We start from the raw sequence: 23626 nt of genomic DNA, 5'->3' as shown, positions 1-23626 counted from the left end.
AGAGACAGGGCTGAAGACCCTAGTGAGGGCAAATAGTTTTGTTGGACTTTTGCTACCCTGGAAGGGGTGCATCCATTTTTGATTGTGCGACTTGGCTGGAGGGCTGATCCATTGAAGACCTGCCTACTAAGGTCAACAAACTACAGAGGGCGCCAGCAGCAGGACAAAGATTGCAGTACCACATCCAGCCACTAGGAGGCACTGGAAGTGAGTGCCCTGTTCAATGTTCTTACAACTTTCCTCCTAGCTTCTCTATATATTGTCTTTTCCCTGATGTATGCATCAAGCCATAAGAAATGAAAAAGAAATTAATCTCTGTCCCAACCCTGAAAAAAGCTGTGCTTCTGCTTGTAACATAGTGCTTACCACTTGGCCTTCTAAGATTGGAGACTATTAAAAGCCATGCTGCTACTGATAACTAAGGAGTTTTAGAAGTCAAAGTGGCTTCTATCCCTGTGGGTACTTGTGATGTATGCTATCCTCAAGATATAGCTTTAGTATGGCAATAACTGGTCCCATTCTGCATCTGGGCCATTTTTTGTTAAGAAACAAAGAACAACAGGGAATCTTGGAAGTGAAGCTACTCAAAGGGAAACTAAAGGTAAGTAAAATCATCAGCCTTTGAACCTTCTCAACTGACCCCTAACAACGCTCACCTAGAATGTGTCTTATGCCAACATTAGTGTTAATAATTTTGACTGTTGCTGTTCAGAAACCTGTGAAATGGCCATGAATTGCATCAATTTCACTTCAGTGCTTCTTGGGAAAGCTGGTGCTGGGTAGCTCAGGGGAGACATCCTCTCTCACACAAGGCAAGGGATAAAGTAGTGGAAATCCTCCCTACCCACAACAGCCTCAAAACTCTGAGGTAGGAGGGCAGAGAGTGAGGGCTTCCAATTTAACCCCTTCTACACTGAAGCTGATATGACAGATGACCCTCCAGTGTGGAGCCCAGGATCAGTACTCAGGAATCCCAACACCTTGGGTGGACTGGACTCCTCACTAGGGTATTGCCTCTGGACAGCAGAGGTCCTCTCTCTTTTTTTCTTTCTTTTTTTTTTTTTTTTTTATATTAGCATCTGCTTATGTTTCTAGCAGACTTCCAGCCAGGGCATCACGTCAGAAACATTGATTAATTATGTTTTGCCTTAGATTCCTGGTATCAGTTGGTCCAATTGTATCTAGCATCCTCATGCATTCTCAAAGCTACTAGGTGATGCTGCCTTCTTAGCTAAGATTGTTTGAATTCACCTTGAAACTCTTCCACAGGAAGTCCAATCTCTCCATTTTGGACCCTGAAATCTGCTAATACCAGGGGAAATCCTGTGACCAGATCTGTTCTGTACTTGGTCTGTAGGTGGGAAGGGAATGAACAGTGTTGAAGAGATCTATATGAAGGACCTCCTAGAGCAGAGGCGGGCAAACTTTTTGGCCTGAGGGCTGCATTGGGTTTCGTAAATTGTACGGAGGGCCGGTTAGGGGAGGGGGTCATGGCCCAGCCCCACCTCCTATCTGCTCCCCCTCTGGGACTCCTGCGCTATCCAACCCCCCACCACTCCCATTCCCTGACGGCCCCTCTGGGACCCCTGCCCCATCCACACACACCCCGCTCCCTGTCCCCTGACTGCCCCTGGACCCCCGATGCCGCCCCATCCAACCCCTCCTCTCATTCCTGATGGCCCCCCCCAGGATCCCTGCCCCATCCAACCACCCCTTTCTGTCCCCTGAATGCCCCCTGCCACCCCATCCAACCCCCGCTCCTTCTTAACTGACCCCCCCGGACCCCTACCCCCATTCAACCCCCCATTTCTCCCCGACCACCATCCACACCCCCGCCCCGTGACCACCACCCTAAACTCCCCTGCCCTCTATCCAACCCCCCCTTGTTTGTTTGTTTTAAATATATTTTGGGTTCTTTTCTTTACCTTCTGGTTCCTGAGCTTTAGGATGCACTCAGGTCACATATTCAAGTTTTTCCCCCACAACCATAAGGGCTAGACACTTTCATTTAAAAAGAAAGAAAGTTGAGATTGTCACGTAATCCCTTGACTAAAGTAGCTGAGCCTTCCAGAAAAACACCAAATATTGTGAGACTTGCAATAAAACAGCAGGAGTTGGCAACCCTGCCAGGGAGTACACAATTCTCCTCACGTTCAGGCAGGGCCTTTCCCAAAAGGGGAAATGGGGAGTGTCTGCAGGGTGATAATCAAAAAGGGGTGGAACAAAATGTGGAGTGAGTATGTGAATAAACCTGCTGGCTCATTACTAGGCAGTGGTGCCCCACTCCCAGTTCAACAGCCAGCCAGTGGCAGGCTCCCTAATTGTTCCAGCACAGGGAAGGGAAGTGATATCCAGAGGTCAGAGGAGACCTGGCAACTGCATGGCAGCAGGAGGAACAGGCTGGAGGCAGCAGCTTGGGAGCTGACCGTGGACAGAAGGCTGAGAGCTGGAGTGGGGAGCAGCCTGTTGGGAATGCCCTGCAAACAAGAGAGTTGTGTGGATGGTCCTTGTGGTGGACAGACCTTGATATTTATGCAGAAATGATATTCATAAATTATACATTTGTCACTAGACTTGCCTGTGCCTTTACTGAAGTTTACAATAGATGTATCACTAATTTCATACCTAAGATGCTTGGAGAAATGTACCTCCATGAATATATTTTTTATTATATGAAATATTCAAGCCAACAAAAGGAATGTTTTACCTTCTCTTCTCAACCCCTCCTCAGCCATAAAACCATGTTTATTACCAGTAAGACTATTTATACAAATTCAGGAAAACAGAATTTTAAACTTTCTTAGAATAATAGAACCATAGGACTGGAAGGGACCTCAAGAGGTCATCTAGTCCAGTCCCCTGCCCTCATGGCAGGACTAAGTATTATCTAGACAATCCCTGACAGGTGTTTGTCCAACCTGCTCTTAAAAGTCTCCAATGATGGAGATTCCACAACCTCCCTAGGCAATTTATTCCAGTGCTTAACAACCCATGACAGTTGGGAAGCTTTTCCTAATGTCCAACCTAAACCTCCCTTGCTGCAATTTAAGCCCATTGCTTTGTCATGCTTTCACTTTCTATGCCCATTTCTCTTATGCTGTGTTTTGAAAAATGGATGTAAGCTTGGTTGTGGTGACTGGTGCTTTGTATGGAATGTTTGATAGGCATTAATTGTAAAGACTGCAACTAGTAAACAGAAGAGGGACTTGAGAAGTAACACTAAAAACCCTTATCAAACTATAAAACCTTGGGGGGTAAAAGGGACCTCTGCCAGCCCCCCTTATTTTTCAATGAAAAACATCTACTTCTGTCTTTAAAATCTTCTAGGGAAAACATGTGCAGCTGGAAATGTTTCAAACCTTTATTTGTTAAGGTTGAAATGGCAAATGCCTTTGTAAAATGTGTACTTCCAAATATGTTAACTGAATACAAAGTTCCTAATATCGTTGCTATGTAAATGGTAAAATGCTTTATATACCAAAAAGGAATGAACTTGCTAAATTAATTACTATTATAAAAATCCATTTAAGTATAGAATATTTATATTCATGGGAAATTAATTAGTGGCAGTGCTCAAGCAACTCCCTCACACAACTAAGGAAGACAAGAAAAACAGTCTTTCCAAAAAACTGTCATGTGGTATCAACTTAAGATAGAGACTTTAAGGGTTATTTAATGTAAAGATTTTAAAAACTAAAAACTTCCTATAAAGAACAGGAGTGTTTGGACTTTCTGAAAGCAGAATTTAATTTCCTGATGAACTGAAATGAATAAAAAGGAAGAGTTAAGTTCTAACTGTAAAAGGTTATCTGGATTTTTCCCTCCACAAGAACAAAGGCAATTAGAAATGATGCATATTCATTAAACAGACTGCATATTCAGGAACTGAAGGTGTGGCCTAAACCAGCTTGTGATGGCATGGAGCCAATGAAAGAGTAACAATCACCACATTGATTCTAAACAAGCCTGAAAAAGGTGTGTTTTCCTTCCTGTTTCCATGAAATTATGAACAGAACATAAATAAATCTGAAATGACCACTCCTCATATAACCACTCGCCTTCTGCTACCCTGCTTAAACAGCAAGCACTCAATGTATTCTGTCCATCTCAACAAGCAAGCTGCCACAGCAGCTAGGAAAAACAAAAGACTCAAGAAGAAACCAACTCAAGGAAACCTGGCAAGACTTCAGCGTGGACTGGCGAAAGAAAGTTAACTAAGACACGGGGAAGGGGTTATATTTAAAAACTCGTGTAATGATTTTGTTGGAATATTGAAATGCTGTTGTAACTTAAAATATTAACAATTTCTCCTGTTAATCACCAACTGGTTAGACCGTGCATTCCTGGAGAGGAGATGGGCAAAAGACTGATAGAAAAATAGTGGGTTTTAATTGATTTAAGATTCTTAATATTTGTTTACTGGCCTGTCTCAAGACTGCTCTTAAATGGTTTCTCCTAAGTAACTGATTAAAATATTTTCTTTGATATCATAGGATTTAGTTAAGATTGCTTACTATGCCCATCTATCACAAGGCTGCTGGTGGTGATTGTTGTTGTTGTTAATAATAATTAGCCAGGTTCCACCTGCCCTTAAATTGTCTTGCCCACTCATAAAACCGTGTTTATGAGTGGGCAATAATCTTGGTGGAACACAGAACAGATAAGAAAACACTAGGAGCTGTCCTCTCACAGCAGTCAGTGGGAAAAGAAACATTGGGTTAGAGCAGTGGTTCTCAAACTGGGGTTTGTGAACCCCTGGGTGTTCGCGAAATGTTACAGGGGATTCTCAGGAAAAAATTCCCTACTGGTGGTCAGAGCTGTCCTTAGGAATCCTGGAGCCTCTGGACTTCCAAGAGCTAAGCAGATCAAAGCAAGCATCTCGATCACACTGAGATTTGAACGTCAAGACTCCTTATAAGAAATGGAGAGGGAGCTGGATATTTTTTGCTGTTTTAAAAATTAAATAGGCAGCTAGTATTGTTTTTAAACTTATTATGAAGAACAAGTTTAAGCTTTGTTGTAACCTGCGTTGTTTGCCTGGACTGCTCAAGACCTGAATGCTTGTGTAGAAGGAACTCCTTGAGTTGGCTTCTTAAATACCTTCATGCTGTTTCACATCTGATGCTCCTTGATGAAACATAGGAGCCTTGTCTTATAACAGGCTTATTCCAAAGTGATACAAGCTACAAAAGTGAGTGTTGCCATTTTCGTAATGTAATAAAAATACTGTAATAAATACTTAATAGTAGGTAACAAGCATCTCATAAAAAAAATTATTTCCAAGCTCACCGCTTTTATAATTTATACTCAGGTAAAGGAGAAAAGCCCTGGAAATAGTCATTTTTAAGAGGGGGTTCGGGACTTGACCTTTTCAATGAAAGGGCGAAGGAATGGGCGAGCTGCTCTGTAAAGCAGTAACACCCAAGTGAATCTGTCCAGGGTGCTGAAATCTTCCCAGCTCCCGTTCAGACACTCCTACCCCCTCCGCTTGTCCGGCCACCTCTGCTGTCAGCAACAACCCCAGGGGCTGCGGCATCAAGCCGGAGAAGCATCAGGGCGGGAGGACGCCGCTGGCGGGAACCATTCCCGGCTGCCGGGGGTAACGCAGCGCTGCCCCCGCCCCACCGACTCACCTCAGCAGCGCGTGTGAGGAGGTGGTGAGGCGGGAAGCGGAGCGCCCGGCCTCGCAGCTCCTCCCCCCGGCCGGCAGCGCCAGGAGGGCGCTCGCTCGCTCGCTCAGGGGGACTGGCTCGCCAGTGTCGCCGGCTGAGCGTGGGGCTGAAGGGGCGGCGGCGGGATGGACGCGGATTACCCCGCCTTCGAGACCCCGCTCTGCGGCGAGCTCAAGCGCTTCTACCGCACGGTCAAGGAGACCTACAAGGAGATCAGCGAGGACCTGACCCCCTACAAGGATGATCGCTACTACCGGTAAGAGCTGGGGAGCGGCCAGCGCTGCGCCCACCCCGCGCAGGGAAGCACGGAGGGGCTGGGGCTGGGCTCCGGGGGCGGCCAGGCTCTTGCCGAGCTGCTTTGCAGCTGCAGCCCCCGGGGGCGGGGAGTGTTTGTTCTGCTCAGCTGGGGAACCCGAACACAATCCCAATTTGCCTTCAGCTGATTAAATACGTGCACGCCCCCCGCCAGCTGGGCTGCCCGGGCGGGGCCTGTAAGGACGTTTGCAGGCAGCTTGGCTAGGAAGAGAGGGGCTTTTAGGAGCGCAGGCTCTACCATGGCTGTGTTAAGGAAGGAAGGTTGTCGGGCCTCTACTGCTACATCTGCGTTGGGAGTTGATGGGGCTGGGTGATGTTTAGTCAGGAATCATGGCGGCGGTAACCTCCTAGGCTAGGTTGCTTAGTGGCTGTTTGGTCCGGGCAGCTGAAGGAGAAAAGGCCATTTTAAATAGTGCATTGGAAAGCTGGGAGGGGTTTGCAAAGAGGCTCATCCTCTTGCATTTCCATAGGGTGACTAGGCTGACAGGAAAGGTGCCATCTCTCCAGAATCTCTCTGTTTATACTGTATATGAATGAGTTCTTTCTACCTTCCTTCCAAAAAGATCCCAGGCCATTTTATTTCCTTGATTGCTGTGGAATAATTTATTTTCCATAACATGGAAGCACCAGATAAAGACCTTTGGTGATTGTGGGGGAAAAAACCTAGGTCAGATTTTTTCACTGAGCCAAAACAAATTAATCATCCCCTAATATGGAACCATCTGCAGTAAGAGTCTATCTACCAGAACCACCGAGAATTGGCCTTTGTCTAAAACTACCAATGCTGTAATCTCACTAATAAAACCTAAACAGAGATTTTCATAACACAGAAAGATGGATCCAAGCCTCCCAGGGTCTTGAGCACTCAGGACAGTATAAAAGAGGTTCCCTACTATTGTGAACTAGTCTGTTATCTCTCCTTGAAAAGTGCTTTCTAGGAAAACCTCTGAGCAGAAGTTCCATCACCTGCTTCTCTGCTTTAAGTAGTATATATTATATAATAGCTCTAGCCTATGCTTATCCCTATTGTATCTGAGCACAGTATGTGACTACATCTATTTAAATATTTTTGTACACAATGCACCAGATCCTCAGCTGGGGGTAAATCAGCATGGATCCTTTGACTTCAGTGGTACTGCACCCATTTTCACCAGCCATGGATCGGGCCCATTCTATTTAAATTGTCACTACATCCACAGCAGCAAGAGCTGTTGAAAGCAGTACCAATGTCTGATACCGTAACATGGCACCATCGATGTATCCTGGTAGGATTTCATATAGCTGCATTTTTCCCCAACAAAACAGTGGCTCGTTGTTCCAAAACCCGGTTGTGGGAAATAATTAGAAATGGGGCAGAGGAAAGGGGGCAAACATGTCAACACTATAATTGTTACATTAGTGTGTTGTCTGTGGCAATATAGTGCATATATGTAGACTCCAACTGCTGGTTCTGCTAAGTTTTTGGATGTGAGGCTCCTGATGGTCACTGTCTTGCAACTTGTGTGATCACTTTTGCTTCTGCAAAATGAATACAATGTGGCTGTAAAAAGCTACCAGTCTGATTTGCAAAGGGGTAGATGAATATAGAATGTATGAGACAATGGGGATTTGGGCCTAGGGATAACAAACATGTGATATGAATAGAGCCTGAGAGATGGCTGCATCCATCCAGCAGCTATGCTGCTTTGTTTTCAGTAGGAAACAGCAGCTCTCCAATACAAATTCTCTTTAACCACGTTTTGACCAACAGTATGTAGTAAGGGGCTTTCAATACTACATGGCAGAGACTATATTGGAATGGCCCAAATGTAGTTGTAGAGTTAATCCTGGGCTGCCATTTTCCAGTGCCATCATCTCCTGACAGTAGCAGCTGTAAATGCTTGCACTACTTGCCGAAGAACCAGTGTGGTGAAAGATGCTATAGAAATGTAAAATGCTATGCTGTTACCTTTGTGGTTGACAGGGAAATAGCTTTCTGAATCAAGAATGATGCTGTGGGTTCTGCTGGTATTAGCTCTTCCAGAATAACGCAGCTGTACATTGCCTCTGAGGAAGCTGGGGCTTTAGTTCATTCAGGGCTCCTAGCCACATAAGTCTGCAGATCAAGAATACCTGTCAATTTCAAATCTTCCACATAGAAATATATTCCACTTGGTAAATATGGAAGGAGAGGCAGCATGGTCCAGTGTACATGGCACTGCACTAAGGACCTGGCTCTGTCACTGACCTACTGTGTGACTTTAGGCAAGTCACTTTACCCCATCTGTGTTTCAGTTTCCCCATCTGTAAAATATGGATAATTATACTTTGTCTCCTTTGCAAAGGATGTTGAGATCTATGGATGACTTGGGCTAAGTATTGTTACATTTATTGCTGAACCACTGGGTTTACATATGCTGTTTTTATCCACTATATATCTAGCAGTCCATTGTGCTTGGCACTTTTCTCTTTTAGTTTTTTTAGATACAGCTCGCTTAACGAACTTTCATGAAACTCTTGCCCCCCCCCCCCGACTAATTGGGTGAGGGGAAGGAAATTCAGAAGTCTTAAGCCTAGGTTTCTATATCATGCTGCATGGGGCTAAAAATGTAAATGTTAGCAAGTTAGTTTTGCCCAACTAATATGTATTTTGATTGTGCAACTGCATGGAGCCACTGATCACTGTGACCTAAGTCACTTGCACCATACTGGGGTGGAGACAAAACAATCAGCCACCTCCTAAGGCAATGAAGTTATAGCTGTGTCTAGACTGGAAGCTCTTGAGGGCAAGCAATGCATTTTACTATATGCTGGTAAAGCACCATGTACAGTTACAACATTATGTATATGATACTTAATAATATTGTAAATAATATAATTGGTATCACCTCTCATTGTATTTATAGAGACCTAGTATACCTAGGCAGGGGCGGCTCTAGGTATTTTGCCGCCCCAAGCATGGCAGGCAGGCTGCCTTTGGCGGCTTGCCTGTCGGAGGTACCCGATCCCACGGATTCGGCGGCAGCCTGCGGGAGGTCTGCCGAAGCCGCGGGACCAGCGGACCCTCCGCAGGCATGCCGCCGAAGGCAGCCTGCCTGCCGCCCTCGCAGTGACCGGCAGAGCGCCCCCCATGGCTTGCCGCCCCAAGCATGCGCTTGGCGTGCTGGTGCCTGGAGCCGCCCCTGTACCTAGGGCCAGGTTCGCCAGAGAATGCTCAGTGCACTGGGGGAAGGAGAAGATTGGTGGCTTACCATCATGTTTCCTTCTTCTCAATCTTGGAGACTGATGTGAGCCATACTGGCCTCCACACAAGTTAGAGCAGCTTTAGGGTTGCTCTAACTGATGCCAATGAATAATGGCTCTCAAGAAGCCATTCCCCCTTCCACCCTGGCATGCTCCTTCTTGACCTTGGAATGCCTCTGATGCCAGGTAGGGAGGCAGGAGCATAGCAACTGATGTCAAGCTGGTAGTTGAAGATTCCCCTATACTAGGAGGACCCTCCGCTGCTAACTAAAGGCAGCTTTAGGTCTTCCCGTAATGCACTGGGGATTTAGTAGAGGCTCTACATTTGTGCCCACTTAGAAAATCTCAACCATTATGTATGTTCAAAGCCAACTAGGAGACTTAGCCTCACAACAGAACTTCTGTTAATTTCAGTGGGTGTTGAACAGCTAAATCCCCTAGATGGTTTTGAAAATCCCAACTTTCATGACTAAATTTTGGAAGGGAATTTATAAATTAACTTGCACGGCTGTTTGGAGGAAATGGGAGAACCACCGTGCTTCAGATGGTAGTGTAGTGGCCAAATTATGCAACTCCACTGATGTCATAGCAGATCTATAACTAAAAGTAGCATTTGGCTTGATACTGAAAATCAATAATTCTAGGCGACATGCATACATCATTATTGCCTAACCAGCTTAGAAAGAGAAGTTCTGTATTCCAAATGCTCTCCCGATGCTGAGCTTTGTAATAATACCCAGAGATTAGGATAAATGACCTACAGTGAGACTGCAATATTTTTTTCTCTTTTAAATAAGACATCATTCTGTCCATCAAAAAGCAGTAGACTCGTATGTGACAGTTGTAGTTCGTTCATTATTTTACTTAATGTAAAATGTCTCTTGTATGTGTAATGAAATAAAGAATGAATTATAGTTAGACTTGGACCACTGCTTATTGTTAAGGTTGTGCAACACTTCCCAGTATAAGAACCTATTTTCAGTTGCTTATAACTTGCCAAATGTCAACCATTTGGGAAAATCTCAGTCAAAATGATTCAGCTGTTTTGGAGACTAAGGTTAGGCTCATCTATGACAAAAAGGCTCTCCCCTGGCAAATTTCAAGTCCCTATTCCAAAGCGTGGAGGTGCTAGAATTTCTCAAAGTAAAGGTGGCTGGGTTGGGTTCCCAGCTATGCGACATACTTCTTCTGTGACCTTGAGCAAATCACTTAATCTGTCTGTGATTTATCCCCTTCTATAAAATAACAATAACATTTCCCTGTCTTTCAGAGGTATTGCAAGTATAAATCAGTTAATGTTCGTGTGATACTGAAGGTGTATATAAATGAATCATAAAAGCTATGACTGTGGAGCTTCTCTTCCCAACACAGTAAAAATGCTCACAGATATTTTAAACATATTGTTCCATCACTTTCTCATCTCCAAGGCAGAAGGACTTGTTGAAAAACCTCAAAGGGAGTGGGAGCTGCAAGGCTGCATATTCCTGACCTAGTTACTTGAAAGTGTTATTTAGCAGTGCCATCCCAACAAAGGCCTATTCTGGGTCAGAAATAGTCTCCTAGATCATTCTGAGTCCTCAGATCCTTATTCTGTGTTCTGGACTATCTATTTTTGTCCATTAAAATTCACAAAGGTGTTCCCTCACTTATTTTGTATTCCCAAAAACTTATTCTGGGTAAAATTGAATCACTTCTTTTAATTGTATTCAAAATTATATCAACAGCAGAAGACAACTAAATAATCAACAATGCCATAAATCATAGTTCTAATTGCCTGTACAAATATCCACATCATTGATCAAATTCATCCCTGGTATATTTCCACTGAGTTCAGTGGAGTTACAGTAGGGATGAACTGGGTCCCACATGTCTGCAATAATCTAAATCACACAGGCAGACAACTTAATCTATAATGCTATCGATGATAAGTGAAGTTACAGGATGACCATAACATAAACACTACACTGTGTAAGTAAACTGGCACAGGAAGTACTGGGCTTGTTTAAAAGATGTGATAAGCCTTTATTATACACTGGCTTGTGCTGCCTGAACCATCTATGAATTGTTGGTGTAATGCACGGGGTTCATCCTGAGATGAACTATCCTATGTAGATAATAAACCTCAAAGCTGGGGAGTACTTTGAACTTTATCCTGTCATAGACAGCAGGTTGACATTTTATTAATATATTACTAGATACTTGCTATTATTAAAAGCAAAGAGTAGTACGAAACATAGGGTGAGTTTAGGGACTTGATAAACTATCCACCCCCATGCCTCTCTGCCTGCTCAGTGGGTCTTTGACAGCCTTTGCTGTCCAGTCTCTCAGAAGACTCAACAGATAAGCGTTGACATCTGTGCAAATGATTGTTAATAAAGCAATAGTATATGCAATATTGTTATATTTTTAGTAGTGTGTTTAAAGCAATAGATAGGCTTTAATTTGCAAATACTTGTAATCTGACTAGATTCTCTGTAACATGGCACATTAAAAACATTTTCACCTCCTGTACACCGAAGCTGGTCCCAATGTGACAACAGTGTTGACACTATCTTACTATTGAAAGAGCTATTCAAAACTCATTAAAAAAACAGGATGCTGTCTCTAAGGTGAAGTGATGCTTCCATGAACTAAACGCACAAAGACTCAAAATATAAGATGTGTCAGTCCTATACCTTAGATCAGAGGTGGGAAAACTATGGCCCGCAGGCCACATCTGGCCTGCAGGACCATCCTGCCCGGCCTCTGAGCTTCCGGCTGGGGACGCTAGCCCCCAGCCCCTCCCCTGCTGTCCCCCATCCCCTGCAGCCTCAGATTGCTGCGCTACCAGTGCTCTGGTCTGCTGCTCCTACTGGGCAATGCGGCGGTGTGGCTGTGAGCACCTGCTGCTCTGAGTCGCATGGTAAGGGGGCAGGCGGTCCCAGGGGGCAGTCAGGGGACAGGAAGCAGGGGGGGTTGGATGGGGCAGAGGTTCTGGGGGGGGCAATCAGGGGACTGGAAACGGGGGGGTTGGATAGGCGTGGGAGTCCTGGGGGGCCTGTCAGGGGGTGGGGGTGTGGTTAGGGGTTGGGGCAGTCAGGGGACAGGGAGCAGGGGGGCTGGATAGAGGTGGGGTTATGGGGGGCGGTTAGGGATGTGAGGTCCCAGGAGGTCAGGGGACAAGGATCGGTGGGGGGGTTGGATGGGTCAGGGGCTATGAGGGGGGCAGGAAGTGGGAGGGGGAGCCTTCCCTACCCGGCCCTCCATACAGTTTCACAACCTCAATGTGGCCCTCGTCCCAAAAAGTTTGCCCACCCCTGCCTTAGATGAATAGGTTTGATTCAACCTCGAAAACACTTGGCTTTTTGCTTTCTAAATATATCATTAATTTTAATGCAATAGCTCATGCCATTAATCCCTAACTTTCACCAGCAATACAAGTGGATGCTACTTGAAAGCCGATAGGCAAAACTCAACAGGTGTGTTCAGAGCCAGTTTGCAGCAGCAGATAAAGATTATACAGAATCTGACTCAAAAGATGGTAAGTAAATCTTATCCTGCCAGGTCTAAGGAATGATGATGATGAAGGCTGCATCACATGACTTGTTCAATATATCTCTGTCCTGACCTTCAAGACTCTCTGTTACTACAGTTCTGTGCCTCTCCTGAAAACACAAAGCCTATGATGTTAGATTGCTGTGTAATTTTGTGATATGGAAAATGTCCCCTCGCAACCAGAATGAGATAATCAAACTCATTTTACTTGTGGCCCCAGCCAGTTTCAAACCCAGATTTTTACAGTAGAAAAGCAAGTGCATTTAATGTACTTCGTCACCTAGCCTGCACTCAGTTACCCTATTGTAAAAGGGATGTGCCTGGGCAACTCTCATTGCCTAGTGTTCTATAGTGCCATATGGGAGACCTGGTTTTAACTTCCAGTCCTGGCCACATTTGCTTAAATGGCAAAACTTCCATTGTTTTCTACAGGATCAGGATTTCACTTGTAGTCTTTAATTTGCTAGCCAGTTAGGGTACATCTACATGGCAAGCAGAAACCCGCAACAGCAAGTCTCAGAGCCTGGTCTACCAACTCAGGCTGGTGCTATTGCACTAAAAATAGCAGTGTAGATGTTTGGACTCGGGCTGGAGTTCAGGCTCTGAAGCTCACCCCCTCTCCTTAGGCTTCAAAACCTGAGCTTCACCAGAGATTGAATGTCTACACTGCTATTTTTAGTGCCATAGTGTGAGGCCAGGTCTGTAGACTGCTCTCTGAGACTTGACACCATGAGTTTTTGCTTGCTGCGTAGATGTACCCTTAAGGTCTTGGAGTACTGTCAAGATCCTGGAGAGGTAGGAACGTCTCATATAATTTAAACACAAGTGATTCAATCCTCAGTTCTGTTTGGTGCATCTAGGAAAGAGGACTACCCGTATAAATGAAACAGGCACACGATTATTTGCAGAATTGGGGCTTTAGTCTGTAAAATCAGTCCTGCCAGATGTAGTAGGAATTCCTGATGTTACTTTGGTACTCGCTTCAATAAAAAAATTTTTTTAAGAAGCAAAGTAGCTTCAGAAAGGTGTAAGTATAAGGGGTCCATCTGCTGGCTTAGTTTCTGACAGATCCAAGTGCAGGAGCAATTTCAAAAGCTAGAGGAGGCTTAGAGTGTCATATATGTGACACTCTTAATTCTGGAGAGGTGGTAGGCTCAGCTTGCATCACTCTGCAGTGCCTCCAGCAGCCAGTTCCTGGAGCAGAATTTAGAGCAGTTACAAGAAGCTCTTTGTCCTGTAGAACAGCTTTGGCAACTTTCTAACATATAGTGCATAGCAGTGTAGGGAGCATGATAAAAAGAGGCATGTGGTGTTTTAAGTAAGTTATATAACATCAAAGTGTGCAGTATGCCAGGTCTTGATCCAATTCCCATTGATGTCACTCCTCTACTTGGGTCTGCCACTGACAAACCATCTAAGCAGTGAGCTCTTAGATATTACTACTGACATGCCTCAGGTGCCTTGTGAGACATGATGCTTAAGCTCAAAGGCCGTTGACTTTCCACTGACTTCACTGAGGCAAGCTCAGGCTCTTAAACAGCTAAACCTTTTCTAGTGTTTTTTATAGATACCCACAGATCTAAATCAGCATTGTATTACTCCAGTTGTCAGCTGATGTAACTCCATAAAAATCAATGGATTTCCACTGGTATAAGCCTGGAGTAACACAATGCTGAGTCAAGCCCTACATATTTAATAATGGCTAAACTATTCTCTTCTAACCTATTTTTAAAATAACATTGGAGCAGAGATAATTAGGAACATACATGTGGAAATATAAATGATTAAGAATTCTGTTTGAGCGCGTACTTTAAACAGCCTGTTGTTTTATCCTAAAATGTCATTACTCTATGCAGTTAACAGTTTAAAATAGGATCATGAGCCGAGAGGGGGAAATCTTGGAGGTCAACTAACAGACCAATACACCTTCTCCTGTACTGCAATTGTTTAGTTGCTTCCCTTGTGGTTATGTTTACTTAACACGCTTAAGGACTTGTCTATGCTTACAGTGCTGCAACTGTATGCTCTAGTGCAGGGGTCGGCAACCTTTCAGAAGTGGTATGCCAAGTCTTCATTTATTCACTCTAACTTAAGGTTTTGCGTGCCAGTCATACATTTTAACCCTTTTTAGTAGGTCTCTTTCTAGAAGTCTATAATATATAACTAAACTATTGTTGTATGTAATGTAAATAAGGTTTCAAAATGTTGAAGCTAAATTTAATTTTAAATAAAGCTTCGACATTTAAAATGCAGAGCACCCAGACCGGTGGCCAGGACCCAGGCAGTGTGAGTGCCACTGAAAAATCAGCTCGCGTGCCGCCTTCAGCACCTGTGCCATAAGTTGCCTACCCCTGCTCTAGTGCTTAGCGAAGATGCTACCTATACTGACAGGAAAGCTTCTCCCATCGTCAGCATAGGCACTCCACCTCACCCACAGGCAGTAGCTATGTCAATGGGCAAAGCCCTCCTGTCAACATAGCGCTGTTTACACCAGAAGTTAGGGTGGTATAACTGGATCACTCAAGGGTATGGATTTTCCACAGCCCTGAGCGATGTAATTATACTGACATATGTTTGCAGTGCAGACCATGGCTGATATATATAGATATCACTATCAGCCAGGTCTACACTACTAACTTACATTAGTATAACTACATAGCTTAGGGATGTGAAAAATTCACACTCCTGGACCATGCAGTCATAATGACCTAATCCCCGATGTAAACAGCACTAGGTTGACGGGAGGGCTTCTCCTGGAGGTGGATTAACTACGCTGAGGAGAGAAGCTCCCTCATGGGCATAGTAGCATCTGTGCTAACACTGTGCAGCTGCATTGCTGCAGCTTTAAGTGTAGGTCTGCTCTCAGCTTTGTTCTGGAGTTACAGTTTGAGGCTTGGCCCTGATATACCAACATAAGTTTGTAGCATAGAACTATGTTGCTCGGGGTGTGGAAAATCTGCAGTGCTGTAAGTGTAGACAAGCCCAGCACTTGCTCCTGCTGGTAGGTCAGCATTACTGACAGGATGCTGTTAGCCACCTGACAGCTGCTAGAAGAGGAGAGTATCCCTTGATCATTAATGCTAATGTATGCAACCCTCACCACCATGCCTGGTACCCCAGGCACACATAGGCAGTGGAGGTACCCACCCTGGGACAGGTTGACCTGTGTGTGCTGCCGCTGAGCCCACAGGTTCTGCTCTCAATGCTGGCCTGTCTCTGTGCTCCCCGCTCTGCAGCCCTGTTCTGCTGTGTGCCCCGGAGTCCTGCTGCTGCCTGCGCTGTGTGGACACCAGGAGCCCAGCCTGGCTGCAGCTCTAGGGGCTGCCACAGTACCAAGGCTGAGTGTGGCCCTGAGGCCATGGCGCGAGTCACAGCAGCTGAGGGCAGGGCGGCGCAAGTCCGGGCGCTGCAGGGGGCTGGAGCCATATCCAGGAGGTGGCTGCGTGTGGGCACATGGTGGGGGTGGGGGCGGGGAAGCAATGGGCATGGTTGCGGGTGAACAGGGACCTGCCCTTCTGTGCCTGGAGCCCCTGGGTGCGGGTGGAGCTGCGGCCACACTAGGGTGACCAAATGTCCCAATTTTATAGGGACAGTCCCAATATTTGGGTTTTGTCTTATATAAGTGACTATTACCCCCACTTGAGCATCGCCAGGTGTCTAGTTTTTGACCGGAATGCCCGGTCAAAAAGAGACCCTGATGGCTCTAATCAGCACCGCTGACTGGGCTGTTAAAGGTCCAGTTGGCATGGCTGGTAGGCTCCTTACCTGGCTTCGCATGGCTCCCCAGAAGCAGCAACATGTCCCTCAGCAACGCTGCCCTGAACACTGGCTCCGCAGCTCCCATTGGCCAGGGACTGTGGCCAATGGGAGCTGTGGGGGTGGTGCCTGCGGGCAGAGATAGTGCGCACTACACAGAGCTGCCCCTATGCCTAAGAGCCAAGGGACATGTCACTGCTTCTGGGGAGCCCCCTGAGAGGTAAGCGCTGCCTGAAGCCCTCTCCCTGCACCCTCTCCTGTACCCCAATGCCAGCCCTGAGCCCCCTCCTGCACTCTGAACCCCTCATTCCTGGCCCCACTCTGGAACCCACACCCCAGCCAGAGCCTTCACCCCAACCCCCTGCGCCAGCCCAGTGAAAATGAGTGAGTCGGGTTGGGGAGAACAAGCGACAGAGGCGGGGGATGGGGGGGGGAGGGTGTTCGGTTTTGTGTCACGTGATTAGAAAGTTGGAAACCTACCCCCCGCCTCCACCCCTGATTTCTCACACTTCTTATCTGGTCACCCTGGTCCACGCTAGGCCTGAGGCACCGAGTTAAGTGGATCCGGTTTCCTACCCTTTAGTTCAAGTGGTGCCAACACCCGCGTTGCCCTGAGGTGATGGGGTGGGGCTCGTTGATTGCCGCTGACATGGGCGGGGCGGGGCGGGCCAGGCCGGCGTCCCGTCGGCGGGGGGGGGCACATGGATGGATGGCGTGAAGTGATCACAGTGTAGTTTCGTGTCCCCGTCCGCCCCCCGTAGCCCGCTCGCGCCTCACTACCCCGGCACGTGCGCACGGAAGACCTGTTCCCCTGCCCCCCAGGAACAAGAGTCGGGCAAGAGCCTCGGGGCTGTGGCGCTGTTACGTATAGGTGTCACGTGACAGATCCCGGCGTGACGTGGTGGTTGGATGACGCATACGGAAGCGCTGCGGCTGCCGCTGTTTTTGCCACGGGTGGTTGTGAGGCTGTGGCTCGCGCCCGAGTCTGTTACGGGAGGAGGAGGAGGCGCCACCAGTGCGCATGCGGCTCGGAGATGGAGCTGTGAGTGGGGGGCGCGGGGAGGGGGTGTCTCGGGCTCCGGGCTGTGCCCGAGGCGGGGCGGCCCCTCTGCTCGCCCCCACGATCCCCACATCCTGGCCCTTACCCTGGGCGCTGGGTCCAGGTGTTGCCCCCCGGTGAATGACCCTCCCCTTGCTGCACCGGTAGGCAGCGCTCCCGGACTGCGCAGAGCCCCGCTCCCGCCAAACACACGAGGGGGGGCGGGACTCGGGCAGGCCCGTCCTAGGGCCTGTGCCCCGCGCAGGCCAGAGTAAATGTTCCCCACAGTCCCTTCTGGCCTTGTGCTCTGTGACCCTCCCCGAGGTGTGTCTCCCCCCCCCCCCCGCCAGCCCCTGCTGCCGGCGCCCTGGGTGAGACAGTAACCCCGGGAGCGCGTTCAGCAGCCTCGCAGCTGGCTCCTGCGGGGACGTAGCGGGGAAGCCAGGTGACCAGCCGGCACCCCCCGGGCCGCGGGGTAGCCAAGGAGTGTAGCCTTGGAAACGCTGCTTTAGCGCATTGCCTGTTTCAATGCGAGCACCCTCCTTAACGTGTGTCCCCAGGCATCCCTCTAGAGGCTGTTCCGATCTTGGGTGGGGGTGGCTCTTGTTCAGTGGGGCTGTGTGGCTGAGGAGAAGTTTTAAGTCCTGTTGGCCTGCTTGAGTGGCAGTGAGAGGAGGTGTGATTGGGTGGGAGAAGGAGAAAAGCTGACGTGTTGGACGATTTAAGTTGTTGTCCCTTTAGCATTGTGTTTTTAAGTGTCTTTCAAAGGTGTCCAGAGCCTTGGATGGGTGTCGTTTTGGTGTGGGGCTGTTTTTAGATAGAAATGAAAGGAAAAGGCATAGGAAACATCATCTAAATCAGATCAGGCATTGGACCTAACTTCTAGTTAAATAGTAACTTGATCCTCGAGGTCAGTGTTTCTCAACCTTTTTGATACCAGGGACTGGCTTGCTGCCTTCCTAAACTGTGTCAGGGAGATCTCGGGGACTGGTGCTGGTCCATGGACTGGTGGCTGAGAAACACTGCCCAGGTGAATGCGGATCTCTTAGGAAAGCTGCTTTGGTTGAAGGGCCCGCCAAAGTGTTTGAAGATGTATTAGATGTGCAGTTATAGGTTAGTTTGCTGTTAAATTCTAGGGCGGTTCTGATTTTTGTGTTTACCTGCATATGCTGTTTTCTGTGTGCAGACTTTATTCGGGAATTAAGGGTAGAATGTTTGCTACTCTAGGCAAACTTGGAATGTCACAATCATGAATTGCTAAACATTATACTGCCTCTAATACAAACCTGGCAATACTCACTCATTTGGAGACAGGTCTTGATTTTGACAGTCATATAACAAACATAGTGTTGAAAGCCTCTTTCCTTTGTTGAAGGATTTTGCATTATGTGTTTCAGGCCAGGTCTATGCTATAAACGTACATCGGTATAACTATCGCTCAGGGGTGTGAAAAATCCTACCACCACCACCGACTCCACAGCTCCCATTGGCTGGGAACTATGGCCAATGGCAGCTGTGGGGGCAGGCAGCATGCAGAGACCCACTGCCCCCCGGCCTGGGACCGCAGAGATATGCCAGCCGCTTCTGGGAGCGGTGTGGGGTCAGGGGAGTCGGGAGGGGAGCCTGCCTTAGCCCTGCTGTACCGCCGAACTTTTAGCGGCTGGAGATCGCAGTCGACTGGCAGAAGCTCTGGGATCGACCAGTCAATTGCGATCCATTTAACAGTGCAGAGAAACTACACAACGGTTTGGGGGGAAAGTGAAGAACCCTGTACCCAGTGATGAGCTGCCAAAATCTTAACAAGCGGTTCCTTATAAAAAGTTCTGATTTAAGTGGGGGGAAGCAGGGGAGGGCCCGGGGGAGACATCCTTGTGGGGCCAGGGGCCCCTGCAGGGCCCAGGCCAATTGACCCACTTTCCCCCTCTCCTTCCCTCCCCTCCGGCCAGCCCTGGAGCTTGCAGCAGGCCCCCCCACCCACCTTGACGGGCCTCTCAAAAAGCGGCAGCAGGATAACTTCAGAGCTCAGTTGAGCTGCCCAGCTGATGCCGGCGGCTGGCCATGCTGCAGCTGGGGGAAGCAGGGGAAGGGCCGGGGGAGCATCAGCCTCCCCAGCTGGGAATCCTGGGAACAACAGGATGGTCCGGCCCATGGACCAGAGTCCTTTGCCCACTCCCTGGCCCTTTAACAACCGGTTCTCCACGGAGGTCTAATTTTAGCAACCGGTTCTTGGGAACCTGTGGGAACCGGCTCCAGCTCACCACTGCCTGTACCCAATTAAAGTTCTAGAAATTATTGTAGACTGTAACTATGTTAATTTGAATTTAGCTGAGGAGGAGTTGTTATTTCTACTCTTTTGAAAAATGCTGTAGAATGTTATTGATTTACAAGTGACTAGGATGTCTGTTTTTACCCCTTAAAGGAAAAATGGTACCTCCAAAGCTAATGTCTGCTAGCACTATGCTGAGCTAGCTGTGTTAATACTATTCAGCTACTAACATAGCCTGACTCTACTTGAGCTCCCGCAGCTTTACAGCAAATGTCTGCAGAGCTGGTTGATAGTGTTTATTATTAGATAAAGCGTATTTAGAAGGTGCCCCATGACCAAAGGCCTCTGAACCTCCAACACACCGAATATACAAAATAAGCAGCCAAAGTAAATTACACTTCTGTGGCAATGCAGAAAAGTAATTTTGAGCCCCGTAACCTGCAAAGTTTTTCAGATATCCTCCCCTTCACATGTCTGGCAGGTTGATCTTAATGACAGTTGCATGTTAGTATACATAACCTGCTGCATTATTATCCATAAATTCAGTATCACCATATTACAGTATCTAGGATTTTCCATTGAAATCTGCAACTTGGGACAAGACTTTCAGTGGCCTGGTGACTGGCCATAGTTGGATAATTATATTTTTTTATACTCAAATATTCCCAATAATTGATCTATTAAGAGAACCTTTGTTGACTGCCCAAACTGTAAGAATCGCTCTCTATTCAAGAAGCTAAAATAGAGTAACACAGAAAAGGAGATATGGTGGAGCGTTGCTGTAGTCTTGTATCTGTCAGTGACCAGATAACAAGGATAGGTTGGCCTGCTGGAAGTAAGTAGGGATCATTATATTAAAATCCCTTCCTCAGACTACTCAAGTTGTGGACATTGACAGAAACTTTATGGCAGGAATAGTGTGAGATCACAGCTGCTCTTTCATGGAATGAGAAAGATTATTGGTAATGTTTCCTCCCAAGATGATAGTACCAAATCCACTACTAATTTCATGGTGGGCAGTTTAGGCAAGTATTAAGCACCTCTATACCGACTTTGATATTTACCTTGTTGCCTCAATCTAATTTTATCACATTTCTAGGCTCCTTTTTGTCCTTCTCCTTCATTTAATTCTGAGCTACTCTTGATTGGCCTTAGTTCTTCCTTCAGCCCCAGCTATTCAACTTAGGCCTTGTCTACACTGCCACTTTACAGCGCTGCAACTTTCTCGCTCAGGGTGTGAAAAAACACACCCTCGAGTGCTGCAAGTTTCAGCACTGTAAAGTGGCAGTGTAGACGGTGTGCCAGTGCTGGGAGCTACTCCCCTCATGGGGGTGGGTTTTTTACAGCACTGGGAGAGCTCTCTCCCAGCCCTTTGCCACGACTACACAGCCTCGTTATAACGTTGCTAGTGAAGACATATTAAAGTCTTGGTCACTAACAGAGACTATGGATAACTTCCTTTCCTCCTCCCCAGCCTTTTTTTTTAACTTCGTCTCACTGTTAGATAGCTTTTGAAATGGTTGTGTTTCCTCCTTTGTGATTTTGATGTCCTCATTTAACATGTGATGCCAATCCCTGTTTGATTTTTTTTATTATCCTTTATCCACCTGCATGTTTTTGTACATTTGTAAAATTCTGTTTATTATTTGCAACATGCCCAGAATCAATGGTGATACCTCTAGTATATGAAACAGCCATTAACTGGTCATGGAATAAGACCAGTTATTCTTAGTTGGAGAGAACTGAAACCCTTAAAAGAAGGAAGGAATGAAAAAGTGATTGAAATGGATAGTCCAAAGTTCATATTTTGTGTATAAAGGCTAAGTGGACTGAGTCTAGAAAAATTAAAAATTCTAAAGTATATTGATTAATAATGTTGCCACCTAGGACAAGAAAAAAACAATGGAAGAGGACCTGATACAAGTGAATAGAATGCACAGAGTATCATTGTATGTGGTCAAACCAATTTACCAAACAGCTTCTAACCAAGGCCAGTACGAAAGTGGGTGATGAGGGCAGTTGGGTCCAGGCTCAGCATTCTGCTGAAAAGCCAAGTGTGCATCTCCTATTAGCCCTCCCCGGCTGTTGCTGTGGTGAAAGGCAGCATAGACATGCATGCCTTAGTATTTCCCGCAGCGTGCTGCCCCTGGGCCTTGAGGGTATAGGAGCATCTTTCTTTATAGGCTTTGACGGGGAGGTGTATGATTTAAAAAAATAGAGCTCCCCTTCCCTTGCTTGGCTTCGGTGTGTGTCATTGTTACTTGAACACGGAAGTTCCTGGCTGCTCTGAAAGATGGGAATCACCATTCTCATGAGACTTGGTAGATCTCTGGCCTCCTGGGAGACAAGGGTTTTGTTCAGTGGTCTGCCCTTTATGAAGCATCTAACCAGGTAAAATACTGGCTACAGCTGTACTCTCCTGAACAATTTCAGTTGCCGTTGGTGAGAAAGCAGGTGTTTCTGAGCTTTGTTCGTGACAGTGTGGAGACTTAGTAGATTGGTATGGGAATACAGAGCATCTCACCTCCAGATCATCTCTTTTAAATCTGATCCAGCCTGGGTTGTCCTGTTCAGTTCGTGGTGAACAGATAAGGTATTACCTAATCCATCTGCTTAAAAATACTGAGATTTTTAAAAAGTGGATTGTTTGCTTCTTGTTTTGCATCTTTAGGACTTCACATTTCTAAACTCTTCTCTGTAACCATAAGGGCAAGAAATTTAGTTTACATTAAAATATCAGCTTTCATTCTGTTTTTGTCACAGGACCCAGGAGCTGTGAGACTTGTGAGACTTGTTGTAAAATCACGAGAATGGGCAGCAATGTAGTAGGTCTCTGCATTACAGTTTGATGCCCTTTTTAGATGTATTATCAGAGGCCTATGATTGAGTCTGTATGTTGCTCAGATTTCTTCATCCTGAATTAAAGGCTCTGTACAACTTTTTTCTGCTTGCTTTCTCTGCTCTAATTTTCTCCTCATCTCACTCCTTTCACAGAAGTCCCCATTTACATGCTCCCTTTATTTCCTTCTTCCGTTCTCATCTTCATGCCTTCTTCTATGCTTCCCCTTTTGCTTAGAACGGTCTTTCTTGTGTTTCAGCCCCACTTCACTGAAATACTTCCTTACGTACAGAACATTTATTTTCAAAGCCTTTCAGTGACAACTTACCAGTAACAGAAGTTTAAATTATTTTCAATAAACGTACTGGTGAAAGATGTGAAAACCGCTCACACTGTATGCTTAATGCCCTGTGCTCCCCAAGAGAAGTAGCCCCCTTCTCAGTATTTGCTGTGTCTCACAGTATTTGCTGTGTTCCTCTTTCTCCCCAAGTAGTTTTTTGTCATTTTGTTGTATTTTTAGTACAAGATTGTAAGTTCCTCTCTTCTCAGCAAAGCCCATGTTGCCTTATTCATCTGTAAAATACTTTGTACACCTATGACACCATCTAATAATGAGTGAACATAAAAATTGAGCTATCATTTGTAGAAGTGGTTTCTGCACGGCCGGGCGGGGAAACATGCACTGTTGCTGCCTACATTATCTCTGTCCTATGAGTAAATAAAGGACCTACATTCCCCGGTTGTCAAGCCAGCTCCACGAATATTGTGAGTGAAGAGTCTTGTTATTTTACCTGAGGATTGTGGATACTCGGAAGAATGTTAGTTTTAGCTGCATTTTGCGTCCATGTTAAATGCTTTGAAATCTCTGCTGAAATGGAGATAAAAGTATGCATATGAAGAAATGATAAAACAATGTTTTCTGTGATCCTGATATTACCTGCTTCAGGGTATTCTGCAACTGTGTAAGTAGTTACCTATTATGA

General features: G+C 46.3%; 1 protein-coding gene across 6 annotated transcripts in view; it reads left to right on the top strand.

Annotated features, from left to right (window-relative positions):
• Window positions 1-5637: 5637 nt before the first annotated feature.
• Window positions 5638-23626, top strand: part of TMEM181 (transmembrane protein 181) — a 58138-nt gene continuing 40149 nt past the window's right edge. For 2 of the 6 annotated variants that reach the window (XM_039531038.1, XM_039531036.1), the window contains exon 1: window positions 17338-17541. In XM_039531038.1, the coding sequence (XP_039386972.1) occupies window positions 17534-17541 (8 nt within the window). In that variant the 5' untranslated portion in view covers window positions 17338-17533. Of the gene's footprint in view, window positions 5929-16687; window positions 16720-17337; window positions 17542-17664; window positions 17703-23563; window positions 23606-23626 lie in introns of those variants that run through there. The other 4 variants (XM_039531035.1, XM_039531039.1, XM_039531037.1 and 1 more) reach the window with 4 other exon arrangements.

Source organism: Mauremys reevesii, linkage group 3 (assembly GCF_016161935.1).
Source record: "Mauremys reevesii isolate NIE-2019 linkage group 3, ASM1616193v1, whole genome shotgun sequence".
Lineage (NCBI taxonomy): Eukaryota > Metazoa > Chordata > Testudines > Geoemydidae > Mauremys > Mauremys reevesii.
This window is presented reverse-complemented; position numbering and strand designations above follow the sequence as displayed.